Genomic DNA, 23,477 nt, shown 5'->3' with positions numbered 1-23,477 from the left:
ACCACGACACACGCAGGCAAGAAAAGAGTCAATTCCTCTGATGCATTTTGCATTAGTTCATTTTTATAGTCTTGAATTATAAAATGTATTTTTTCACAAGGAAGATAGAAGCAAGAGGTAGCAATCCTAGGCTCGGTTTTGACAAAAAGAATATTTTCTTGCTTTAATAAGAAGATTTCCCTTAGTGATAAAGAAAAAAATAAACACTAGAGTCTTAAGCTCAACTTTTAAATGCCTTTTATCCTTCTGTGAGTAATTCAGTATTATTTAAGAACTGCAGAAAAAGACCTTAACCAGCATTTTCCTGATTAGAGGAAGGGCATCCAGCTCTGAAGAAAATCCCTAGAAGGCAATAGAAACATTTCAGTAGCCTTCTGCAGGCTGTGTGGATGGCACCAAGGCTTCTTGGAAGCTTCTGAGATTTAGACATTTCCTAAGATTTCAATATTTCTACCTGACGGTCATCTGATGTGTTGAAGCAACAGAGCGTGTCCACTCCTGTGCTCCTCACACCTGGTCAAGTGTCATGCATCGATAAGGTTTGGGTTTTGTCGACATCTTAAAGCTTCCAAACTACCTGTGTGAGCAGCCAGAGGTAGAGGACTGGCCTGTGGCCACCAACAACATGGTCCAATTTGGTTTTGCACCTGTGTGGTTTGAGGGTCTCATAAACAATCCCTCCTTGAAGACCAACTCGTGCACCTTCCCAGGAACATCAAAGCTTGACAAGATGCATCAAAAAACACTTAAAAATGAAAACAAACCTCACAAGGTTCTCCACAAGATTCAAAACAATCCCCAAACTGATGGGTCCCTCGCTACAGGTCACCTCAGGTGGTGAAGCCAGAGGCGACGTCAATGTAGGAGACAAACCTCCTGAGCTTTATGCTATTGTCAACAGAGGGGGAAGGGCCTTCAAGTGAGTGGTAGAGTGCAACCCGAATGACACTCCCGCTCTAAAGCACCCTGCACAGCTGATGACTATAGAAGGAGCGAGGCAAGGGCAGCCTTCCCAGGCTACGCGTGAGCTCTCGTGACTTCCAAACCAACAGTTGCTAATATCAAATAAATAAATAAATGACACCCAAATCCCAGTGCTCTCACGGATGTGCTCTCCTCCACACTATTTTACATACATCCAAACAGGAAGAGTCAGAAATAAATCACATGAAAGAGCGAGCTGCACTTTTAACACAGAATTTACCTGTTACGTCACGAAATAATCATGAAAACACTTCATTTTTGCCAGTTTTCCAGCTCCCAGAGTTTACAGGTGTGTTTGGCTCCCTTCAGGCTACAGAGCGAGGATTTCCCCAATGTTTTGTGATGGCAGCAGTAATTCCGTTCACTTTTCTGGCCCTAACCTCCAGGAGTTCCTCACATACTGTACTGGTGTCCGGTAGCAGAAGCTCCTCCACGGTGTAAACTAAGCTCCCTCTTTCTATTATAAGTTTTTGTGTTTACATGGCATTACAAACGGGTCACACAGCGGCTGCTCTTTCAGTCTCCTCCTGCTCAGGCTTTGTTTTAAAAAAGACTATAGAGCTCTAAATCGAAGCAGAGCAAAAAGCGAGCTCAAATTTTTCCTTTTGCCTAAAATTCTGCAATTTTTCCTTTTTAGGCAAAAATTTTTCCTTTTGCCTAAAATTCTGCAAAAAACAAGTAGCTCTGTGAAGTGTTGCCATACATTAAATCTGCAACTTTTTTGATAACCAAAGACATTGATCTCTAGACCTGAATTCGAAACTGCTTGGAAGAGACATTGTACTGTTACTCCAGTTTTGGCTAATGAAGATTTTAGGTTGCTTTTTCAATCTTAGCACTCAACGGCTGCACAAACTTCAGGTTGTTTTTAAGAGGCAAACAATGCCATAAACATAGGACGGCTTGGAGAGAGATGATGTGTGCTCCTTTCTCAACCTAATACATAAATTATTTTTGGTTACTGCAGAGCATATATTGGTACATTTTTATTTACTGGGAAAAGCAATTCAGCTAGAAAGCATATAATACCATCACAGAATTTTCTTCCAGATATTGGGTGTAATAATGAAAAAATGAGACACGTAATTAAAATTAAAAGCATGTATTCTAGGACATCACACAAGCTTCAAGGAAGAAAATGTTACCTACCAGCTCAACTCGTCCAAACCCGCCGACTCCAAGGGTGTCAATGATGTTGAAATCAGACAGTTTCAGGTTGGCGAAGAAGGCAGCTTCGGCTTCGTATCTGGATTTTTTTATGCGAAAAAATGGAAATTTCTTAGAGGTGCAAACATGAGCACTGCGTGATACTGTACCCGAATGGTGTGAGCGTGGAACAGCCTTTACCTGCTTCATTTCCATCTTATCTCTTACAGTTTGCTTTTATTCACACTCATTGTTTTGCTGGTCCCAATTATAGCATCACTCCGATGTGCACAGTTTTCCAGGTGAGAAAAGCAAACATACCTACTGCATGCCTACAATGCAAATGTCTGGTACTGCAATTCAGCTCCAGCTACCCAGAAAATGCTACATTTTGACATTTTCTATTGATCTTCTTGTGGTTTTTTTTTTTTTTTTTAAGTATTTTTGGAAGACAAAGTCTCTCGTAAGAGTTTCTCTTATCCACAGGCTGGCAGTAGTTTCTAGAAACGTTTATTGAAAGTGGCAAAATCATTAAGGTCCCTGGAGAGAAATCACAGCCAGGTTTTATGAAATCAGATCCAATAAGCTGCGGGTGCAAATGCCTGAAATGAATTACTTCGGTCACATATCAACATTCCTATAAGAATATCTTCACTTCTTTTCCTCCTACGAACTCACTTGGAGTAGATGTCCCAACCCAGGAGGTCCCAAAATCCAGATGCTCTCTCTTAAGCCCATGTCCAACTAGCTCGCAACACAAGTTCACCAAGCCCTTGCCTAAGGAAGCATGCAAATCAAACACATGCAAGCCTGCCAAAATAAGCTTCCCATGACTATCCTCATGAATATGATTCCTCTAAAATAGCTCCTTGTCAAGGTTTATGGTATTTTTAGAAAGGCTCAGATGGGAAGTGGATGAACAGGATCCACCCACTCACTAAAGTTTGACATTCAGCTGCCAAAGAAGTCGCTGTGCATGTACAACCTTTGACTGCTGGTGACACGGACGTGTATGGAAAAAGAGCGTTGACGGGATTATGGGGAAAGGAATGGAGAGTGTAAACCTTGGCTTGGTTTTCAGTACCTCATTTTAGCCATAATATCTCGCAATTAACAGAGAGACCATAATCCTCTATTTCACTTGGATGCTTCATTTGTGCATGGTAACGCTAGCGTAAAGATAAAACATCGTAGTGTTAGCTGGGATCATATTTAGTATCCACCTGTCTATCCCTTTAATGTACCTTGTCCGTCACGCCTGTCTCTAATTCAATAATGGGATGGAATTGATTTACTGACTTACTCCCTTCAAACCACCTTCTTTGGTCTATTTAAAACTGCAATGACATCGGGGGAGAAAGAGCAAAAAAAATACACTGAAGTTCAAAGGGAAAAATAAGAAAGGTGAAAGGTCACATCATCAAGCCCCAAATCCAATGCAATAAAGCACAATTTTATCTCACGGGTGCTGTCAACAAATTACTTAAGCTCTATTTTATTATTTTACTGTCACCAGATCCTCTCAGTGACCTTGCTCCAGCGACCACGGCAGCCCGACACATCTGATTTTGGAACCCGCTCAGTACCGAGCCTGCTTCGAACTTGGGATAACCTTGCGTGACACAGCTGCTTATCAACAGCTTTATAGTCACCACGAGGTGCATACTAAACCTGTGACTAAGAAACCTCTGCTAAAGGAAAGACATATTTGTATGTTCTCTTCTAAATCACAGCAGACACGTCATTTTAAGGGTGACAGAGCAATGAGATGGGTCTAATGTTCATGATAAATGTATAGAGCAGGTAAAAACCCTTGATGACTTATGCTTGCTAGGAAGATGAAGTCCCAGCATGGAAAATTTCCTGCATTACCATTGCCCAAGGCTTGGGAGTGGAAGGAAGCCACCTCGTGCTCCCAGGGAGGCAGAGGACCAGCTATCCCACCTTCTCCCCAGCGCAGGTAGTGAGGATTTCTCAATAGTGAGCAAGTGGTGGATGAGAGAAGCCAATCAGTGCTCCAGAAGGGTTAAGGTCTTCAAAAACAGAAGAAGGGTTAAGGTCTTCAAAAACAAATGGGAGAGGGGGAGGGAAATGTTTTTATTCCCTATAATACCTCATCCTGAAAGATGACCAAGTCCTAAAAATATGATATACGGTTTATACATGCAACGTGAGAGGATAAAAACTAAGTAAGACATGCTGGCAAGGTGCTGGCAAGGCAAAGCAAGCAGGATGCTAGTCTCAGCCCCTGCAAATTCCACCAATTCTCCTGAAAATCCTTTGGTTCGATGGGATCTTCTGCTCCAGGCCCACTTTCTTCATCATTTTGTGTGTTGAGTTGCAGAAGCTGAAAGCTCTGCCGATGGCTTTTAAAGTAAAAAAAAAAGTGTTTTCATTTATTATTTTGCTTAGATGTACCTGCAGCATTATCGTGATGGTTTTGGAAATCTCTTAGCTATATCTCTAGATATTGTTCAACAGGCATCCAAAACCCCAAAGAAGTTCTGAAAATATATGCTTAACTATAAAACTCTTCAGTCATTTAAATCAAAATATCAAAATGCGAATATTCCCAAGCCATCTCCTAACTCAGAAACTGGGACATAGCCCTCATCCTGAAATGTAGAACGTGAATTCAACTTCTGTCTTCCAACTACTTTAATCTGAGTGTGCCACTACCTAGACAGAAACTCCAAAGGTTTTGCAGCACGTGCTCCTCACTGAACACAATTATAGTGAATAACACGTGATGTCTTATTTTATGACTTCCAAAAGAAAAGGAACCCTTTCAAGGCACTGGGAAGGCAGTGTGAAGAAATACAGAAGTTGTTTAAAAATTATTATTGGTGTATCTGTAGGAAAACATTTGGTTCTGTACCAAGTCGAAGAAATGTGCCTAGCTCAGACAGCGAGGAGTGCGCTTGGGATACTCTCAAAGGAACACAACAGACATGGGATGGATGGTAGAGACGGTTTGACCACGCTTGTGAAAGATGACTTAGAAATAACTCAGCACTCTGCAGGAAAAATACATGTGTGTCAGGTCAGGGTGTATTTCACCTCGGTACCACTTTGCTGATGCCACAGCATCTTCCCATCTGGTACTTTGCAATCTAACGAGAAAGGCAATTACATTTTAAACACGCAGGCATATGCCGGTGCTCTGACTTTTCAAACAAGAAAATGATTTTTTTGACCTCTGGTTAAGTTCCTAAATTAATTGATAAGAGGTGCATTGGGAAGACATGAATGCTGATCATCATCACACCCACATTCGGTGACATTCTGAAGCTATGCAGATGGAGTTTTCTGACCCTAGTTTGATTACATATAATCAAGAAAGAGTCCTTCTCCAGATATTTTGATAATTGTGTTTCTTGTCCCAGATATAACAGGCCAAAATGCCTAGAAAATCATAGCTGGAAGTGCACAAAAAGAAGAGATACAGAGAACTTGTGATCCAAATAGGGAAAACAACACAAAGTCTGTTCTTTAGCCGAAAAAAAAATTAAAATTCTTTTAAAATTAAGGCAGAGATTTCCACAAGAGCTTGTGGGAGACACGGTATAAACTGCCAGTGCACTCTTAATGGGACTTCTTTGCTTATTGAAACCATTCTTTGTCACCTGCCCTACCAAACCAACGCAGCCAGAGCTTATAGTCCAATCCTGGAGCTAATCCTGATAGGAATGGTTGGATTTGATGATCCAAGAGGTCTTTTCCAGCTTGGTGATTCTATGATTCTATGATAACAGAAGAGGTATCTGCTCCGTAGGGGCTATCAGAAAACAGCACAGAGGAGGAGGTGTTCAGAGGAGGTCAAACATGAAGTTCAACAAGGCCAAGTGCAAGGTCCTACGCTTGGGTCGGGCAGCCCCTGGTATCATTACAGGCTGAGGCACGAAGGGATTAAGAGCAGCCTTGGGGGTACCGGTGGATGAAAAGCTAGACATGAGAAAACAACGTGTGCTCACAGTCCAGAAGGCCAACCACATCCTGGGCTGCATCAAAACAGCGTGGCCAGCAGGGCGAGGGGTGATTCTGTCCCTCTGACCCGCTCTGGTGAGACCCGACATGGAGTACTGTGTCCAGCTCTGAGGTTCTCAGCACAGGAGAGACAGGGTCCAGAGGAGGGCCACAATGATGATTAGGGGGAAGGAATACTTCTGCTATGAAGAAAGGCTGAGAGAGTTGGGGTTCTTCAGCATTGAGAACCTTACTGTGGCCTTTCAGTACTTAAAGGGGGCCTTTAAGAAAGATGGGGACAAAATTTTCAGCAGGGCCTGTTGTGACAGGAGAAGGGGTAATGGTTTTAAACTAAAACAGGGGAGACTGAGATGATATAAGGAAGACATTTTTTACGCTGAGGGTGGTGAAACACTGGCTCTGGTTGCCCAGAGAGGTGGCAGATGCCCCATCCCTGGAAACATTCAAGTCAGGTTGGATAGGGCTCTAAGCAACCTGACTGAGTTGAAGATGTCCCTGGTTGTTGCAGGGGAGCGTATCTAGATGACATTTAAGGGTCTCTTCCAACCTAAACTATTCTATGATTCTATTATCCTGCAGAATCTCCCAAGCTCTTTCCCAAGATTTCTTGCAAATCCGAATTAAAGAGGTACCTACTGAAATCTCACCGAAACTACTGGCTTTCTTTAGCGATCTTGCCCTAATGTGTATCAGTGTCCTCCTGTGGAAGAGCTGGGACTTGGCACCACCACTATGTTTCCCCTCTCCAAATAAAATACATACTCTTAAGGAGTTGCTAATTAAAATGCCTCATTAAAATGCCTTGATTCAGCCTCCCCTTCAGCATGGACAGGCACTACATGCAAGAAACCAGAGTAATCTGAGGGATCAGGAGTAAATACCATCATCCACGTGTCCCGTTACTTTGAAACAGCAGCGCAGGAGCCACAGTCCAAGCATTTGGGCAATGCCTGTTATGCAGAACAGGAGAGGAAAACACATGGCATCTTGCACTGCTGGAGGTTTCCAACCATTTAAATGAGTGATTGCCTCCTAGGACAAGGATTACTCTAAAACACATTTCGAGCTTTTCCTCCCAAAACTACAGATAGGACAAAAAAAAATAAAAATAAAAAACCAATTCATCTTGCCAAGGCAGCTAAAAAGGATAAATAAGAAAATGCAAGGGGCAAAGGCTCGCAACTACCCAACTGCTCAGCTTTACTAAAGTAGCTCATGATTCCTATCACATGAGTTAAATGTGTTAGGAAATATTAGACATCTGTTACCAAACTGTCATCTTGATAGAAAACTTGGCTCCTTTCCACCTGTGTGCTGCCAACTATACATAAATTGCAACCACATGGGAACCAACCCCCAGCTCCCGGAGAAGAGCAAACGTAACCATTTAGGGTAGATAAAGCCAGAATTTCAGAGCTTTCCTCAGTGACAGACACCTGTTTGTTTAACAGCTGTTTTGGTGGCCTCATATTCAGTTTTGTCGGCCGGGCTGATCTCCGTATCACCCACTGTAGAGACAGTGCCCCTCTGCAGGTAGAGATTTTGAAACTCTGCAAAGACCAGGATAAACTGAGTTGCAATTCTTGAATGAGGATGATCAGACAGCCTGCAAGAAGACATACCCATGTGCAATGATTACCTCAAACCTTCAATTTTGTGACTATTTTTTCTAGACCGGAACCTTTCAGCCCTAGTAAGATAGCCCACCTGGGTCTCACCTACTCACGACACCCAGCTGCTGCTCACCTGCGCGGTACCCTGAAGTCACAGCAGGTTTTCTGTATTGGATTCATGCTATTAAGAAAGGTTCAATTCCAAATGTCAATGAAAAGTGGCAGAGGATATGGATCAAATTCATGTAACTAGGAGGCTTCGTTATCTGAAAGTGATGTAAGGAAGAGTAGATGCAGCAAATGGTGGTAGGGCTCCCATGCCTTCCCTTCCGTGCCAGCCAGCCCTCTTCCCCACCTGCTCGAATGACTCCAAAAAGCTCAAGTTCATATATTTCTGAGTGGTTTTGGACAAACGGAACTCTACAAATGGTCATATGGGTGGAAGTGAAATAAAAAGCACCTTGTGTCATGTCCACATGAGATTCTTACCTTCAACTGTGCCCTGTTTGAGGGGGGCTCAGAAGATCTAGCCACATTCAGGCAACAGACAGAAGCATGGCACAGCAACAGTGTATTTTACTCAACCAGCAAGATCCAGAGCCTGGGAATGCCTGAAAGCAAATTCTTGAGAGGCACTGAGAGCAAATCTGTATTTCTTTACGGTGCGTTGCCACTCATCCTCTCACAGGTCCCACGCCATGTGCAAACCCCTTCTTATCTAGCGTTCCCTGCAGATAACGATCCATTTGGGCCAGCACACTGTAGCAGGGGAGATGTCCCTTGACAAACCATTGCAGCAAGAAATCCATCCCAAGGGGATGAACCCAAAACCCTATTGGGGAAGACCATAACATGCTTATCAGAATACTCGAAGAGTTTGACCCTTTAAGGTGAAAAGCACTGTCAGGTCTCCATGGAATCATATTGGCTGAAAGGGAGATGCTTACTCCAAAATTAGTCGGGCAGAGCAGGCAACGACAGCAGAGAAAAAATATTTCCTAAACACTATCCCTCTGTATGGGAAAGGCCTATGCTTTGTGTTTCCTCCTCTGGGTACCAGATGTCCATCTCTGTTATGATGCACAAATGCACCTTTTTACTTTCCGATGTCCCTTGCAGGTAAGCACTGGCATCAGTAAGAACGAATGTATCAAAAAAAAAAAGACCATCTCTTTACCTATTTTACTGCCCACTGCACAACATTACAGTAAAGCTGAATTCTTTTCGAATTCCATCACATTATGGCCATTTATTAGCTCGTTCACAAATAAAGGATCACAAAATCTTGAGAGGACATCTCCATTGACAACGAAAGAAGGAAGATGCCAATCAAAGACCTCAAGCTGTTGGATAGAAGTACCGGTAGAAGATGACAGTGATTTTTCTTAACAGCCACAAGGTTGCCGTTGCCCACCTGGCCCCGAGTTGTACTAACCAGGGAGCACTGACATGCTATTGCCCTAAATCCAAATGGGTTTTCTGCCCTTTCACAAAGACAACACTGATGGCATGTTAGTATGCCCATAAATAATTTCTGCCTGGTATTTGCTATCCTAATGCTAACCCATTCCTGCGAGGGACGGGCGCTACGGTGTTACCCACGGACTCTTTAGAGACGATTCACCTGCAGACAAGGATTTGCTGCCCTGCACCAAAGGAAGACCAAGGAGATCATCAAACTCATCTTCTACTCCTCCATTTTTTCTAATTGCAAACACCACTGAAAAAGTAAAACATGTATATCGATCTATCTACACGTATCGATAGATAGATAGATAGATAGATAGATAGATAGATAGATAGATAGATAGACAGATAGATAGACAGACAGACAGAGAGAGGGAGAGAGGGAGGGAGAAAGTATAACTAATAACCCAGTTCAGGTTTCCCATTCCTTAGTTCAGGTCTCCTTCTTCCAGACCATCCTTCTGAGGTCAGCAGTGCAGTGGCTTTAACTCCTGATTTAACTGCAACCACATGAATTCTACTCTTGCACCTTTGACTGAAAATCCAAATCAAGAGAGATTTTGTTCGCATTTTCAAAAGGGATGCGCTAGTGGCAATGATGTAATCAGAAGCTACAGCACTGAAAAGAAAGGCTGTCTTTCTTTTCAAGTTCATGTTGTCAGGGCTGGGAATTTTTCTTGGACCCACCAGCACTTGCACTTGCAGCATACTTGCCTTTAATGACTTTCAGATCAGGAGAAATAGCATACCTCCTGGTTTAGATTTCCTTACAGAACGTGAACATTTGAGTGGCAGCTAAAACAGACATTAAAGCTATGGCATCTCTAACTTCCTCTGGAAGGGGAAGGAGATCTGAAATTAAAAACGTAAAGTTAAAAGACTAACAGAGAAATTATTTTTTCCTCCTCTTTTAATAGCACATTACTTTTCAATTAGAACTCGGCAACGTGAACATGATATTATGCTGTCCTCACTGTAAGTTGTTTCAGTAGAGAAGCAAAGAAAAGATCTGTTTGAATTATGGGGCTTTGAAGACTTGCTATTGCACGAAGGCCAATTTCACCAAGAAATGTAAATGAATCCATTGAAATACAGTCAGTTCAAACAGCTCTGTGAGACTTTCTCATCATCCAGGCTCTTTAGAACTTCTTAAATTCTAAGCTAATATCGTTGAACTCCTACACGTGCCAAGAGATTGGTAATCACTTATTGAACAACCTCTGCCTGTTGGGTTCGGTCCCTCCTGTCTAGGAAGAGTACGAGTGCTGTGGGACCTTACCTGAACACAGGGTTTGCATGGAGCCACATCATTAGGACACCCCCCCCCCACAATCAAAATTTCACCCTTTTTTCCAGTTGTTCCTTGGGGATTCTGCCCTGTTGTGACGCAGGGAAATGCATCACCCCCTTCAGAAAGCACAGCCGCTATCCCCACACATCTAAGTTCACAATCAAATGGTTCAGAAATAAACAACCCTCCTTTCTCCAATCCAAGGGATTTGTGTAAATGGGGGTGTACTTTGACTCCCTGCGCCCCTTTATTACACATCCACACAATGCTCATATGACAGAAACAAGCGAATAGTTTGGTGGAAGAACTAAAGAAACTGGGATATAAAATGCGAGGTGAACAAGAGGTGATAACGCTGTCAGGTGCGAAGGAGAGTGCTTTTGATAGAGCATACGGTTATCAGGCTGGGTTTTAGGGAACAAGGTGTCCAGTTTTCTCTGAAAGTCAAAGGGAAGTCACCAATGAATCGCTTATTTTATTTTATAGGTGCATGTGTTTCTCCTTCAACTTCTAACGAAACAGCCTGTTGCTTCTACCAGGACTCCGTGTCCTATGTTGGAAAGTCCTGGCTTCAGCTTTGGTGAAAATAACATTTGCACTTTTGTAATATGCCTAACGTTGAGACCATCCTGAAACGAGTTCAAACGAGATACTCTGCAGAATAGCCTGGGTTACTAAAACAAGACTTTAATCAATTTTAATTAAAAGAGGTGGAGGGAAGATGTGGAGTAGTCCTTCCTCCGGTGGTGCTTCCTGTTCTGTACAATATTAAAAGATAGTGCTTAAGGCAGGGGGCTTGTTCCCCCCACTCCTTATTGCTTTTTTTTTATTCTTTTTGTCTTTTTTTTATACCTCTGCATGTCGGTAGCTGGAGACCACTGCGTTGCATCTGTATCTTGGCTGAGCAGCAGGGCACTGAACCCAAAATAGCTGCTGATCGCACTATTGCCCAGGGTAGGCTGGGTTAACCTACCTGGGAAACTCACTGGTGACAGTGGGAAAATAAAACACAAAGCATTTTTTCTGCCTCCGAGATAGGCAGCAACAACATACCCTGAAATTCCGGGCTAAACAAAATTCTAAGGAAAAGCTAATGATATTTCACGGCATCTCAAATGCGCACTCAGACCTTGTCATCTTAATTTCATTTCAATGAAAATATAATTAAATAGAAAATGAAATAGCATTTAAAAATATTATTTATCAATGCATTTCCTCTTACCATGTTCAAATTACACATTTCTGTAAAGCACTTCCTTCACAATTCAACATTTCCATAAGAAAAATTCCCACCAGTTCCAATCCTTGGGCAATTTTTGCAGTTGCTGGGTGGAAGAAATATTAGTTTTCTACCCTTCCTCTACACACACCCCCATATCATCACGTTTTGATGCCGGCATGTATGTGGTACTGGGTTTTTTTTGAGTTTTATGGTGAGATTTTAAGGATGTTCAGTTGAAATATTACACCAAATAGATAATATGTAGCTACTGTATGTTTTACCTCACCGAGTTTCATGTCCTGGCTACCCTATCTCTATTTCCAAGAAAGCTGTTGGGGTTTTCTGGGTTTTTTTGGGTTTGTTTTGTTTATTTTTTTTCGCCTACAGCTGTGATCATTACAAGGTTAAGTGTGGGGTGAGGACCAAATTGCAAAGAAACATTTATAATGCTCTCCAACACATGCATCACAAAGAGAAAGCTCTTCTCCTTGGCTGATGGGAATAAACTAAGCACGCAGTGTGCTTCAGGTGCCTTTTCTATCTTTGCTCTGCCTAAATCATGGGTTACTACCAAGCTAAAATTTGGGTTTAAACCCCCAGATTCATCAGCTGAATCAGCTATAGTTTGGGTAGACTTGGCAATACCAACTTGTAGCACTCACACCCCACCTTTAAAAAGTAATATAAAACCAGTGAAAAGTAAACCTCCCATGATGATGCTAGCTGGCCTTGAATAATTTATAAGGACATGAAAAAAGTATTATAGTAAGGACGGAAGGAGACAATTCACTAACTTCTCTCTGTTCTTCTCACGAGCTCTGAGTTTAACAGTTTGGATCTGCAGATAAGAAAATATATTTGGAAGGTAAAGCATCAACGGTTTTTCCATTAATTTTTCTGATCAACTTCAGAAGATATACCTATAGATCCCTTATTTTTTCCTTTGGAAAACACCGAATTGAATACATGCTTAGGAGAAGTACTCAAATTTCACATTAAAGCTCCAAATGACCTCTTTAAGGTCAATAAATCCCAGCTACCAAACTTGGTTCGAAGGTGCCACTATGTACCACAAAAGAATACCAAAGTTATTTCAAGGCAACTTGATAGAAGTCAGTGGGAAAGAGTCATGGACATATTACAACCTTGGAAAGTGAGACTTCAACAAATAATCAGTCTAATTACAGATGGAAATTGCTCAAATCACAGTTTGTCTCGCCACTCTTCTACTTTACAAAAACTCACAATCTAATTGTAAACTGCTAATTAGATCCCATGAACCCCAAACTGGCTCATCTAAGCACGTAAACACTAAATGGCCCTTTTGCCTTCAGTCTTAATGTAGGACTGTGTTGGCTTGCATAATTAAATGCTCACCATGGCAACAGCAATACTCAGATGAAAAAGATTTAGTTGTAGTTTTCTTTCTCTTAGATTTTTTTAAAGACTGCGGAAATCAGGTTGACATATCGCAGGTGTTAGACATTCGTCCAACTCACCACATTCACTACTTACTGCACGTTTGTTCAAGTCCCACGGGATTCAGAAAACAGCTTGCATTACGTTTTGCCCCCATTTCTTTTTTTTTAAAATGGACTTAATCCTCCAGAAAAAAAAATAAATCACTTGCTAGATCACAGAATGACAGAATGGTGGTGGCTGGAAGGGACCTCTGGAGCTCATTGAGTCCAACCCTCTTGCAAAAGTAGGGTCACCTAGAGTAAGTTGCACAGGAATGTGTCTAGGTGGGATGTGAATATCTCCAGAGAAGGAGACTCCACAACCTTCCTCAGCGGCCTGTTCCGGTGCTCCGTCATCCTCATGGGAAAGAAATTTTTCCTCATGTTCAAGTGGAACTTCCTGTGCTCCAGTTTGTGCTCACTGCCCTTTGTCCTGTCGCTGTGTCTGGCCTTGTCCTCTTGACACCCAGCCACTAGATATGCACCAGCATCAACGAGATCCCCTCTCAGTCTTCTCCAGAGAACAGAGACAGGTTTCTCAGCCTTTTCTCATAAGAGAGAGAAGTAGAGCTCTACCCTGAGTGAACAAATGTCCCTTTTCCAAGGGCTGCTCAGAGACATTTCTACAATGTTTCTTGCAGCCTCTTAGAAATTCTCAAGCAGACCCATGTTTGATAGGACCTGGAGATGCTGTGGTAGCAGATGGGTGAATGATGTTCTCTTGATCCAGTGGCTTTCCCAAAACGCTGACAGATCTCCAGCGAGAGCTATTAATTGCACTGGGGGCGCTGGACTAAACCTCCCACAGCGTTACTGCAAAGCCCTTGAGCTTTTATTCTTTTGGCCAACATCAGAGCACTCCAGCCACGCTGGCACCGCTGGTGGAGGCTGTTGCATCCGGCATGTTTCATCCTAATTTACTTTGAAAAAAATGGTGACATGTAAGGGGAAGGCACGGGGGAGGGGAATATTACATAAAATCCTACTGAAAAAGTGGGATCAGGCAGGAAGCAGATATTTCCTTACAAAGTAAGTACGTGTGCACACAAAGTGAGGTTTTCCACTCTGTTTATTTATTCTGGTAGACAGATGAAACTGTGGGAAGAGATCAGTGAAACTGGGCTCCACATAACCAACCCCATCTCACTACCACCCTCTATCAAACCCTCTTTTAATTTGACTTATCTGCTAACATTTTGCAAGTATTGCTTTCAACAGCAAAATCAATGTCTTAGGCAAAGCAGCTCTTTTTGGCTTCAGGTGGGAGAGATTCTGCAGAGGCAGAAAGTTTTCCCTGAAGATTAACGATTCTACAGCAATAATGAAGGCCAGTATCTGGCCAAAATCAAGAAAAATCATCAAAACGAAGGGACAATTTAAAGAAAATCCAGAGAAATAGGGAAAACAAAGCAATTGCACGTGTGCCGTCCCACAAACATCTAAGAAAGGTCTGAGAAAAGAACGGGAGAACTGGAAGGTCTAGCTCTCAACAAAGCTATGGCATGACAAACGTACAGAAAGCAAGAGACTGCCATCGCTGGGATGATGTAAGAGCAGCCACAGAAGACACTTAAAAACATGCAGGCTATGCTAAGTTGCCTATCCTAAGAAAAGAGTGATTTATGTGTTAAATCAGGTTAACAAATCAAATTATCACGTCAAGCAGATCATCTGTAGATGGAAATTCCATTCTAAGAAGGAAAGGAAAGTATTTGGACAAGATTACTGAGCACCCACTAGACAGGCTGCGATCTGCTGAAGGGGCTCTGACAAAGTCTCGGGAAAGACAAGAAATGCAGCATGAGTGTGCAACAAACTCTAGAAAGACTATCTGCCAAGCCTAAATTTTTAGATGCAATTAATGAATATTTTAGAAGATGGCTAATCAGGTAGTCCAAGAACAAAGAATGTTTGTGACTTGGTGCTGAACAAGATGTAAGACCTGTTTCAAAGAACTACTGCTGAAGAGCACCCCTGCAGCAGAAACCATGATGTACTGAGATTTAAGACAGATGGAGGTCTGAAAAGAAGTTTAAAATAAAAGCACCAATATTGCGCTTAAAAATTCAACAAGGAGAATTTCAAGAGTAGCTAAAAAGAGTTGATAAGGAGAATCATTCCTAGCAGCCGCACAGAGCATATAGCAAACATACTATCTACCAAACCTCAGATGGATCAAAAGGTCAAAAGTTAGTGTGGCTGAAGAGCAGGATGAGACAGAACATTAGAAGCAAGGAGGCATCCTTCAAACATAACATGGTTTCAAACAAATCAATAAAAAGAAAAGGAAAAAAAAAAGAAGGAAAAAAGGCAAGTATCGACTTCAAAAGGCTTAAAAGCAAGTAACTAATCAGCAGTAGCAAGAAGCCTGACCATAGGCTGTAAGGTCTCCAGACGCTGATGCTCTAGAAAGAGCACGCTGAGAAAAACAAAGCCATGCGAGAAAAGCTCAGTGCACTTTTTACCCCTGGGTTCAACATGGAAGATATTGGGGACACCCTCTCACTGGAACCTTCCTTCCCAGGGGAATCATCACAGTAACTGCCTCCAACTGAAGTGTCAGTAGGGACCAAAGCTGACCAAAGGAACGTTAACCCCTCTCCAAGCCCAGATGGTGTTCACCCAGCACTTTTGCATGAACTCAAGGGCAACTACTAACTGTGGTTTGTAACTGTAAGGGTCGGTCAAAGGATCGATTTCTGTCTCAACACTTCTCATCAGGTGCTAAGCCTCAGAAACCACAGATGCAGGCCTTACGACAACGGCCAAAGCTGGTACGCTCTGTACCTGCCCAAGCTGGTACGGAACGACTGCTTTGTACCTGTCTCCAAGTCCCTACTATTGTGAAAGATCCATGAAGGAAGACAGGACCACAGACCCATAGACTCCCTGCTAACCACTATTGTGAAAGATCCATAAAGCGAAAGAGGAAAATTAACGATGGACTTACCACAGACCCATATCCCACCAGAGCACGTGCAGGGACAAGTTCATCCAGGGTTCAAGGTGATGATGACTACTAGCCTTCATTGGAGACCACAAATCAACCACCACCACCAGGAGGAGCACATGCACAAGGGAAGGAGACCTGCCTCCAAAGCCAACCGCGCCTCAGACACTCTTCTCTTGGCACGCGTGGCCTGCCAGGTGGAGTTTGGCATATCTCCACAGGACTGAGGTGGAGCAAAGGTGGGTTGCAAGGAGGAACCAGGTGTATGGACTAGCATAAAGGACAGCTCTGAAGCAGCTGAATTTCGAAGATCGTCCCCACCATGAGATCACATCGATCGAAGACAGAGGCAGAGGAATGCCTTCTGGACCGGGACCCCCAGAGATGCCGGACGTCTTTAGACCCATGGTGGTAGCTATAACCCCCTTTTTCCTTCCCTTTTCTCCCCATCCTTTTCCTTATTCTCTTTCTTTTTTTTATTGCAAGCTGCTTTATGGGCACAATTAATAAAGTTCCTGTTTGGATTGAAATTTAACTCCCTTGACTTCTTGAGCTTGCTTTTTTGCACTCTGAGAGCATAGCTGAAACGAACCATCATGCATCCGCTTATGAGTGGACTGTGACAGTAACCAGCTCTGCTTGCTGAAGGATGGAAGTGGCTTTTTGATGTGATCCAGAGCGCTGTACTCAACTAAGCCCAACATCTGTTCTAACAGAACTAGATGACACATGGATAAATCTGACTTCTTTGGGGAAGAGCCAACATGCTTCACAAGTCTACTGGAGTTCTTTGAAGGAGTCAATAGGCACGTGGGCAGGAGATATCTGGTTGATATAGTTGGCTTGGATTTCTAAAAGGCATTTGACAAGGTCTGAAAGGCTGTTAGAGCAATTAGGCTGCCGTGAGATAAATGGAAAGGTCTTTGAATTGATTAAAAAAAGGTTAAAAATAGGAAACAGCAGATAGTAAGAAATAGATGGGTTTCCTAGTGGATGGAGGCCAACTGCGCTCAAATATTTCCTGCTCAACATCCTTAAAGATGATCTGTAAAACAGGGGAAAATAAGCAAAATGACAACATTGGTCAAGGATATTAAATAACCAAAGAGAGCAAACAAAAGCCCACGGTGGAAAATTGCACAAGGACTTAAAGTTACTGAAGGACAAGATAACACATTCACTTGAAATCCCGTAGAAATGCAGTGTTGAACACCAGGGAACAATCACTATGATCTTACATATGCAGTAATGGTTTAATTTGTCCACCTCTACCCTGCCTCCCATCTCAAAACCTACAGAATATAATTGGAAAAGGAACCAAGAAGTGTGCTGGTAAGGAGAACAGGTCTAGATTCGTTTCTGTTGTAGCAATGACTGTTTCTTCCTGGGAAAAATAAAACTCATGTAGGAGATGACAAAGGTCTAAAACTTGGGTGTGCCATGGAAAGCAGCTAAGCCAATTCAGAGAAAAAACACCCACCAAGTACTACTAAATATATTGGCAGTGCCTCTATGAGGGAAGTCCCCAAGTCACTGGGGGATCACACATTAGTAAACACCTCTTTGTTCTTATTCTCCTTCCTAGATACCCTATGTTAGGCATGGTCAGAGACAGGATGCAGGGTTAGCTACCTCTTGATGCCGCAAGGCCACCTCTATATTGGCATTTCCAACATATAACTGGAATAAATTTCCAATACGTAACTGGGATAAATTGAGAAACTCAAGGCCTCGACTTGTAATGTACAATAGCATTAAAAAAACCCAGAGAGTTGTATTAAACAGTGCCTGATCTGGAAGTCTGTTTGTGTTCTACATGGTGAGAGAAGAACTGTTCAATCTTATGACTTGACTAGATAAAAGGAAGTTTTTATCAGACATCATTTAACACATGGTGGCTAACATGAGGAAAAAGCACAGTTCTCACTTATTCACTGGTGCTAATCCTAAATTCACCGCATGAAACTACCAAGTGCTTTGTCAACCGCTGAATATAATCATGTCCTAATTAGAGAGAAAGAGGGAAAAAAAAATGAATCAAACAAACCACCTCAACCCCCAAGTTTCCCTACTGCAGATGATTCCCTGGCTTGAAAATTGATGCAAGTCACGTCATTAGGGAATACCTGGAAGCCTCAAAACTCTTCATGCCACAGCAGTTGAACAACTCATTTGCCACTCTTCTAATGAGAGGAAAATATTTCATAACCTATGTCCCATCTATTTGGCTCATTTTGGAGAAGGACTTACAGCACACTGGGAGCTGAATATGACTTACATGGTTGAGTGCTCCTCAAAACACCTCTAAGCCACACTCCCATACTCCAACACCGAAATGTCACTGGCTACACATCATCTCTTTGGTTCAGTGCACCAGCTCTGGAAAATTCAACTGAGTAAAGGTTAACGATGGGTGTACCAGCACATACGGGCAGGGGGACCTGGAGGGGACCAAGGGGCTCTGCTGATAAATACCGATAATACTGCAGGGAACAACACATCAAAAGCAATGAGTTTCCTGGAAGCCTTTTAGCATGTCTTTGCAAGCTCTCCCATCCGTTTTCCAGCTGAGGCAACTTCTGAAAGTCACTTTCCGGTACCTCCACTGGAGGGCAGGAATATTCCATGTTTCCACAGGCAACCCTTCAGCTCATTGCCACACGCTTATACACTTAAACCGGCTTTAGCAAGGCTTGGTCTTAAGGAGACACTTTTGCGCACTTAGAGACTAATTTGGGTTTTATGAGTAGCTCAATTTCGAAACAACATGATTAGCTGGCAATGTGCGCTGGCAGCCCAGAAGGTCAACCGTGTCCTGGGCTGCATCATCCAAAGCAGCGTGGCCAGCAGGGTGAGGGAGGGGATTCTGCCCCTCTGTTCCTCTCTTGTGAGACCTCATCTGGAATATTGTGTCCAGTTCTGGAATCCTCAATGTAAGAAGGAGACGGAGCTGTTGGAACGGGTCCAGAGGAGGCTACAAAGATGATCGGAGGGCTGGAGCACCTCCCATACAAAGACAGGCTGAGAGAGTTGGGGTTGTTCAGCCTGGAGAAGAGAAGGCTCACAGTAGACCTTATAGTGACCTTCCAGTCCCTGAAGGGGCTCCAGGAAAGCTGGGGAGGGGCTGTTCACAAAAGCTTGTGGGGATAGGACGCCACAAATATCTTTAAAGGCTTGCAGAGCTGATCTGGGGAGCTACGGCTTCTATTGTCTCTATTAGTGAAAACTATCAACAGGAGTAGAGAGGAACAAATCTGCCTTCCCCAAAAGGACATATTGGGGTTATTGAAGGGGTCACGCATAAGGTTGATCTGCTGGCAGAGTTTATGTGGTTTCCAAAAGGCATTTCAGAAAGTTCCCCAGCAAAGACGAAGAGATGAAGCTGTTGGGAGACGAAAGGTTTTCTCATGGAGAAATAACTGCTTCAGAATGGAGGTCAATCACCCTGCGTGTCACTGTGTTGGGACTTGTGCTATTCGATGGATTTAAAATTCACATGGATAAAGATTCAAGAACAGAACGCCAAGGTTTTCTGTTGACATTAAGCTATTGAGCAGCAGAAAAAACAGGGTGAACCATGAAGACCTGCAGAAGGACCTTAGGTGATTTAGTGACTTGCCAATGAAGTGTCAGATAAAATGAAACAGAGATGAACTGATACGCATAGAAAAACAACCCAAACTTCTAATGTCAAAAGACAGGCTCCAAAATGCTCGTTTCCCCCTCAAGGGTTTGCAACGGGCCCATGAAAGCATCAACTCAGTGCTCAGGCATAGTCAAGAAGACAGATTGGATTGTCAGGGATTACCAGGAAAGGAGTAGAAACCTGACTGCCTTTAGACAAACCTACAAACCTCCACGGCCTACAAGTTCAACTTGGTGCTGGCAGAGCATTGCTGGAAACGCCCAGAGAAAGATCAAAGGAAATGCCTCTACGTGACCGAGGACTGAGCAAACCAGGACACTCTGGCCTAAAAATGGCTGACAGTCTGGCATTTTCAAAACTGACAATAAAGAGAGACACTATTTCTCTAAAATCTGTGGGGCTTAATATCCAAAGGCTTAATATCTGGGGTAATGCTGAACATGGTCTGCAATAATGAACTCTTCTCCACATTTCAGTACTTTTCCAGACTAATTCTTTCACAAATGAAACAAAAAATATCAAAATTTTCTTGTTATGTGCTGTAATGACCGTAATGCTACTGCAATAAACAGCACCTAATTCTGCAAGAGAAGCTTCTTCTACTTTGTCTCCTCATCTGCCAGTTACATGTACATTTGAGGACCGAAGATGGGAGAGAGTAAGACAGTTGCAGCTTCTGTTCTGATGTACTTTTTGTACTTCTCATTAATTAGCTTTATCTCTCCATATCTGTTTCCTTATGCATAAAATGAACAGAGAGTCATAGCATCATAGAACAGTTTGGGTTGATGGGACCTTAAAGATCATCCAGTCCCACCCCCTGCCATGGGCAGGGACACCTCCCACCGGATCAGGTGCCCAAGGCCCATCCAACCTGGCCTTGAACACCTCCAGGGATGGGGCAGCCACAGCTTCCCTGGGCAACCTGGGCCAGGGCCTCACCACCCTCATGGTGAAGAATTTCCTTCTTATGTCCAGTCTAAATCTGCCCCTCTCCAGTTTAAAGACATTCCCTCCAGTACTATCCCCATAAGCCTTTACGAACAGTCCCTCTCCAGCTTTCTTGTAGCCCCTTCAGGGACTGGAAGGTCACTCTATGATGTCCTCTGAGCCTTCTCTTCTCCAGGCTGAACAACCCCAACTCTCTCAGCCTGTCCTCGTGTGGGAGGTGCTCCAGCCCTCGGGTCATCGTTGTAGCCTCCTCTGGACCCGTTTCAACAGCTCCATCTCCTTCTCACTTTGAAGATTCCAGAACTGGACACAATATTCCAGATGAGGTCTCACAAGAGAGGAACAGAGGGGCAGAATCCCCTCCCTCCCTGCTGGCCACGCTGTTGTGGATGCAGCCCAGGACACGGTTGGCCTTCTGGGCTGTGAGCGCACGTTGCCGGTTCAGGTCGAGCTTCTGATCAATCAGCACCCAAAGTCCTTCTCTGGAGGGCTGCTCTCAATCACATCATCCCCCATGAAGACACTTCAGGAGACTGATTCAAGAGCAGGTCATCTGTGGGGTCTCTAGGATCAGGTCAAAGGTCCATTTTGCTCAGTATCTCCTCTAGAGAACAGCCACGAGGAAGCACATGGAGAAGCAGAGCAAGCATGTAGTGATATTTCCTTAAATACTCCTGCAGCCTCTCTAGACTCAAAGGATTTGCAGGAACTACTCTAAAGGTATTGCATGAAAGAGCAGAGTGTTGCACACCAAAACAGTCCTGGTTGTCATGATCCCCGTGAGAGGCTCCATAACAAGGGCTTCAGGCATGGGAAATGGAGCTTAGCATCCTCCCCATCCCACATAAGAGGAGGACTATGCCACTGTTTCTATTAATTCAATAAATCCTTTTTTTTTTCATTATTTTTTAAGTATCTTTGTGGAACAAGGATGCCCAGAGCTGCTTTTTTCAACAGAAACCTAAGCAGTCACAAAGGAATAATTCCCTTTACTCCATGATACGATACAATGCCCAGATCAAAGCAAGGATTTCTTGCACTACAAATACTTCTCCAATATCACCTGGTGCCCAGACTATACACAAAAACCTTCCAAAAGACTGTTTCTGTTCTCAATGAGGATCACACATTTCTTTTAGCGGATAGGTTCTTCTCTTCCTTCTTTCAGCATCTTTAATAAACAACAAAGTTCTAACTGCTGCTCACCAAGAGGACGGAGAGACTCAATAACACTTATTTTTTAATTTAATAAGATAATACTTAGCCAAAAGGTAAATAGCAATTTCTGGGGAAGAACTACAGAGCCAAACACGTGGTTTCTGATAAAGATTGTCTTCCTGCATTTCCCCTCTCCTAATGGCTATGCTGTCACTTGAAACTCCCAAAAGACATTTAATGCCTTCTTCTTTTCGTGGAATTAGCAGCGGTGGTTTCAAATTAGCTTCCCTTCACCTGAAAATGAATTAGAAATGGCCTGAACACAGCTACATGCCAAACAAGCATAACTTTGTGAAATTTATTGTCAGGCACTTCAGTGTCGGCTGCTTCGAACCCCTGATTGACCCCAGGCATGGCAGGGATGGTCAGAACTCCCTTGCAAGTGATACACGGGGATTAGGAATGTCTGCACCCAACTGGGCTAAAGAAAAATTTCCTGTTTTAAATAGGTAGCAGTGTTTTATCTTATTATGGTATAGAAATACGTATTTGGTTTATTTTCTAGTACAGTAGTTTTCAATGCTCTCTACACAAGGCTGTGCAAGGCATGCAATAGCCCTTTTTACAACAGTCATAGCATTTCCAAAGCTCCTGGGGCTCCAAACAGGCCAAACTCCTTCTTCTGGGTTCACAGAGGGAAGGACAATCCTATTTCACCTAAAAGGCTGTGAAAAAAGGCTTTTCTCCCAGAGCCTCCAAGCCTTGTGGCAGCTGCTGGTGTCGACCAAGTGGCTCTGTGGCCGTCTCTGACTCTGCACTTGCCTTCCCTGCTATTTGCCCCTGCTTGGCTGCTCCAATACTGTACATTACTCCTATATTTCTCTTGATTTCTCTACCTACTGTGCAGCTTTTCTATTTATGTGCGGTGTTGTCCCCCCCCAAAAAAACCAGTGAGGTGTTGGCTGGAGATGTTCCTTTGTGACCCTGGACATTTCAGATCTAAAAGTATTTGCTCTCAAACACCAGGTCCACGCGCTATTGGTATTTCTTTAGTCTCCAAGGTGAAGGAAACTGAGACCTTTTTGGTAACTGCATTTTCTTGACCGGGTCTTATTCCCAAATTAATCTCATGCCCAGCTGCTCAGTGTTTCCTACGATGTTGTTTTTATCTGTGCAGCCTCATGCTTTATCGCTGTTAACGCCACTCGGTTGCAGCAGCATCAACCCATCCTTTCTGTGATATTTTTATTTTAATACCTAGTTTTTACACAGCTCCTCGTTACAGCTAAACCAAGGGGCAAGATGCTTGCCATTCTGAGTAGCTTGTCTGTGCTTGCAAGCATCCTGCTATGGTTTGGACACTCCCCATAAGCGCTAATTGATGTTAGGTACCTACTTAGGACAACTCCAGATATCAGCTGCACGGAGGAAACCCCAAAGCCTGAGGAGTCCAGGAGAGATGGAGCTCTGCCTGCCACTGCCCAGCTTTGGGAAGGAGCACGGGAGCCCCAGGCTCTGTATGACACGCTCGGGTGTATGTGGGAGTCAGCAGTGATGAATTGGAGGGATTATGTTTCACCCACGAACCAAAAGGGCAGGTGT

General features: G+C 43.3%; 1 protein-coding gene across 3 annotated transcripts in view; it reads right to left on the bottom strand.

Annotated features, from left to right (window-relative positions):
- Positions 1 to 23,477, bottom strand: part of PRKG1 (protein kinase cGMP-dependent 1) — a 529,543-nt gene that overhangs the window by 33,070 nt on the left and 472,996 nt on the right. For all 3 annotated transcript variants that reach the window (XM_054071966.1, XM_054071965.1, XM_054071967.1), the window contains exon 10: positions 2,134 to 2,230. In XM_054071966.1, coding sequence (XP_053927941.1) covers positions 2,134 to 2,230 — 97 coding nt within the window. The remainder of the gene's footprint in view (positions 1 to 2,133; positions 2,231 to 23,477) is intronic.

This window comes from Cuculus canorus, chromosome 7 (assembly GCF_017976375.1).
Source record: "Cuculus canorus isolate bCucCan1 chromosome 7, bCucCan1.pri, whole genome shotgun sequence".
Taxonomy (NCBI): Eukaryota; Metazoa; Chordata; class Aves; order Cuculiformes; family Cuculidae; genus Cuculus; species Cuculus canorus.
Note: the sequence above shows the minus strand (reverse complement) of the source record. Positions and strands in the feature narration are given on the sequence as shown.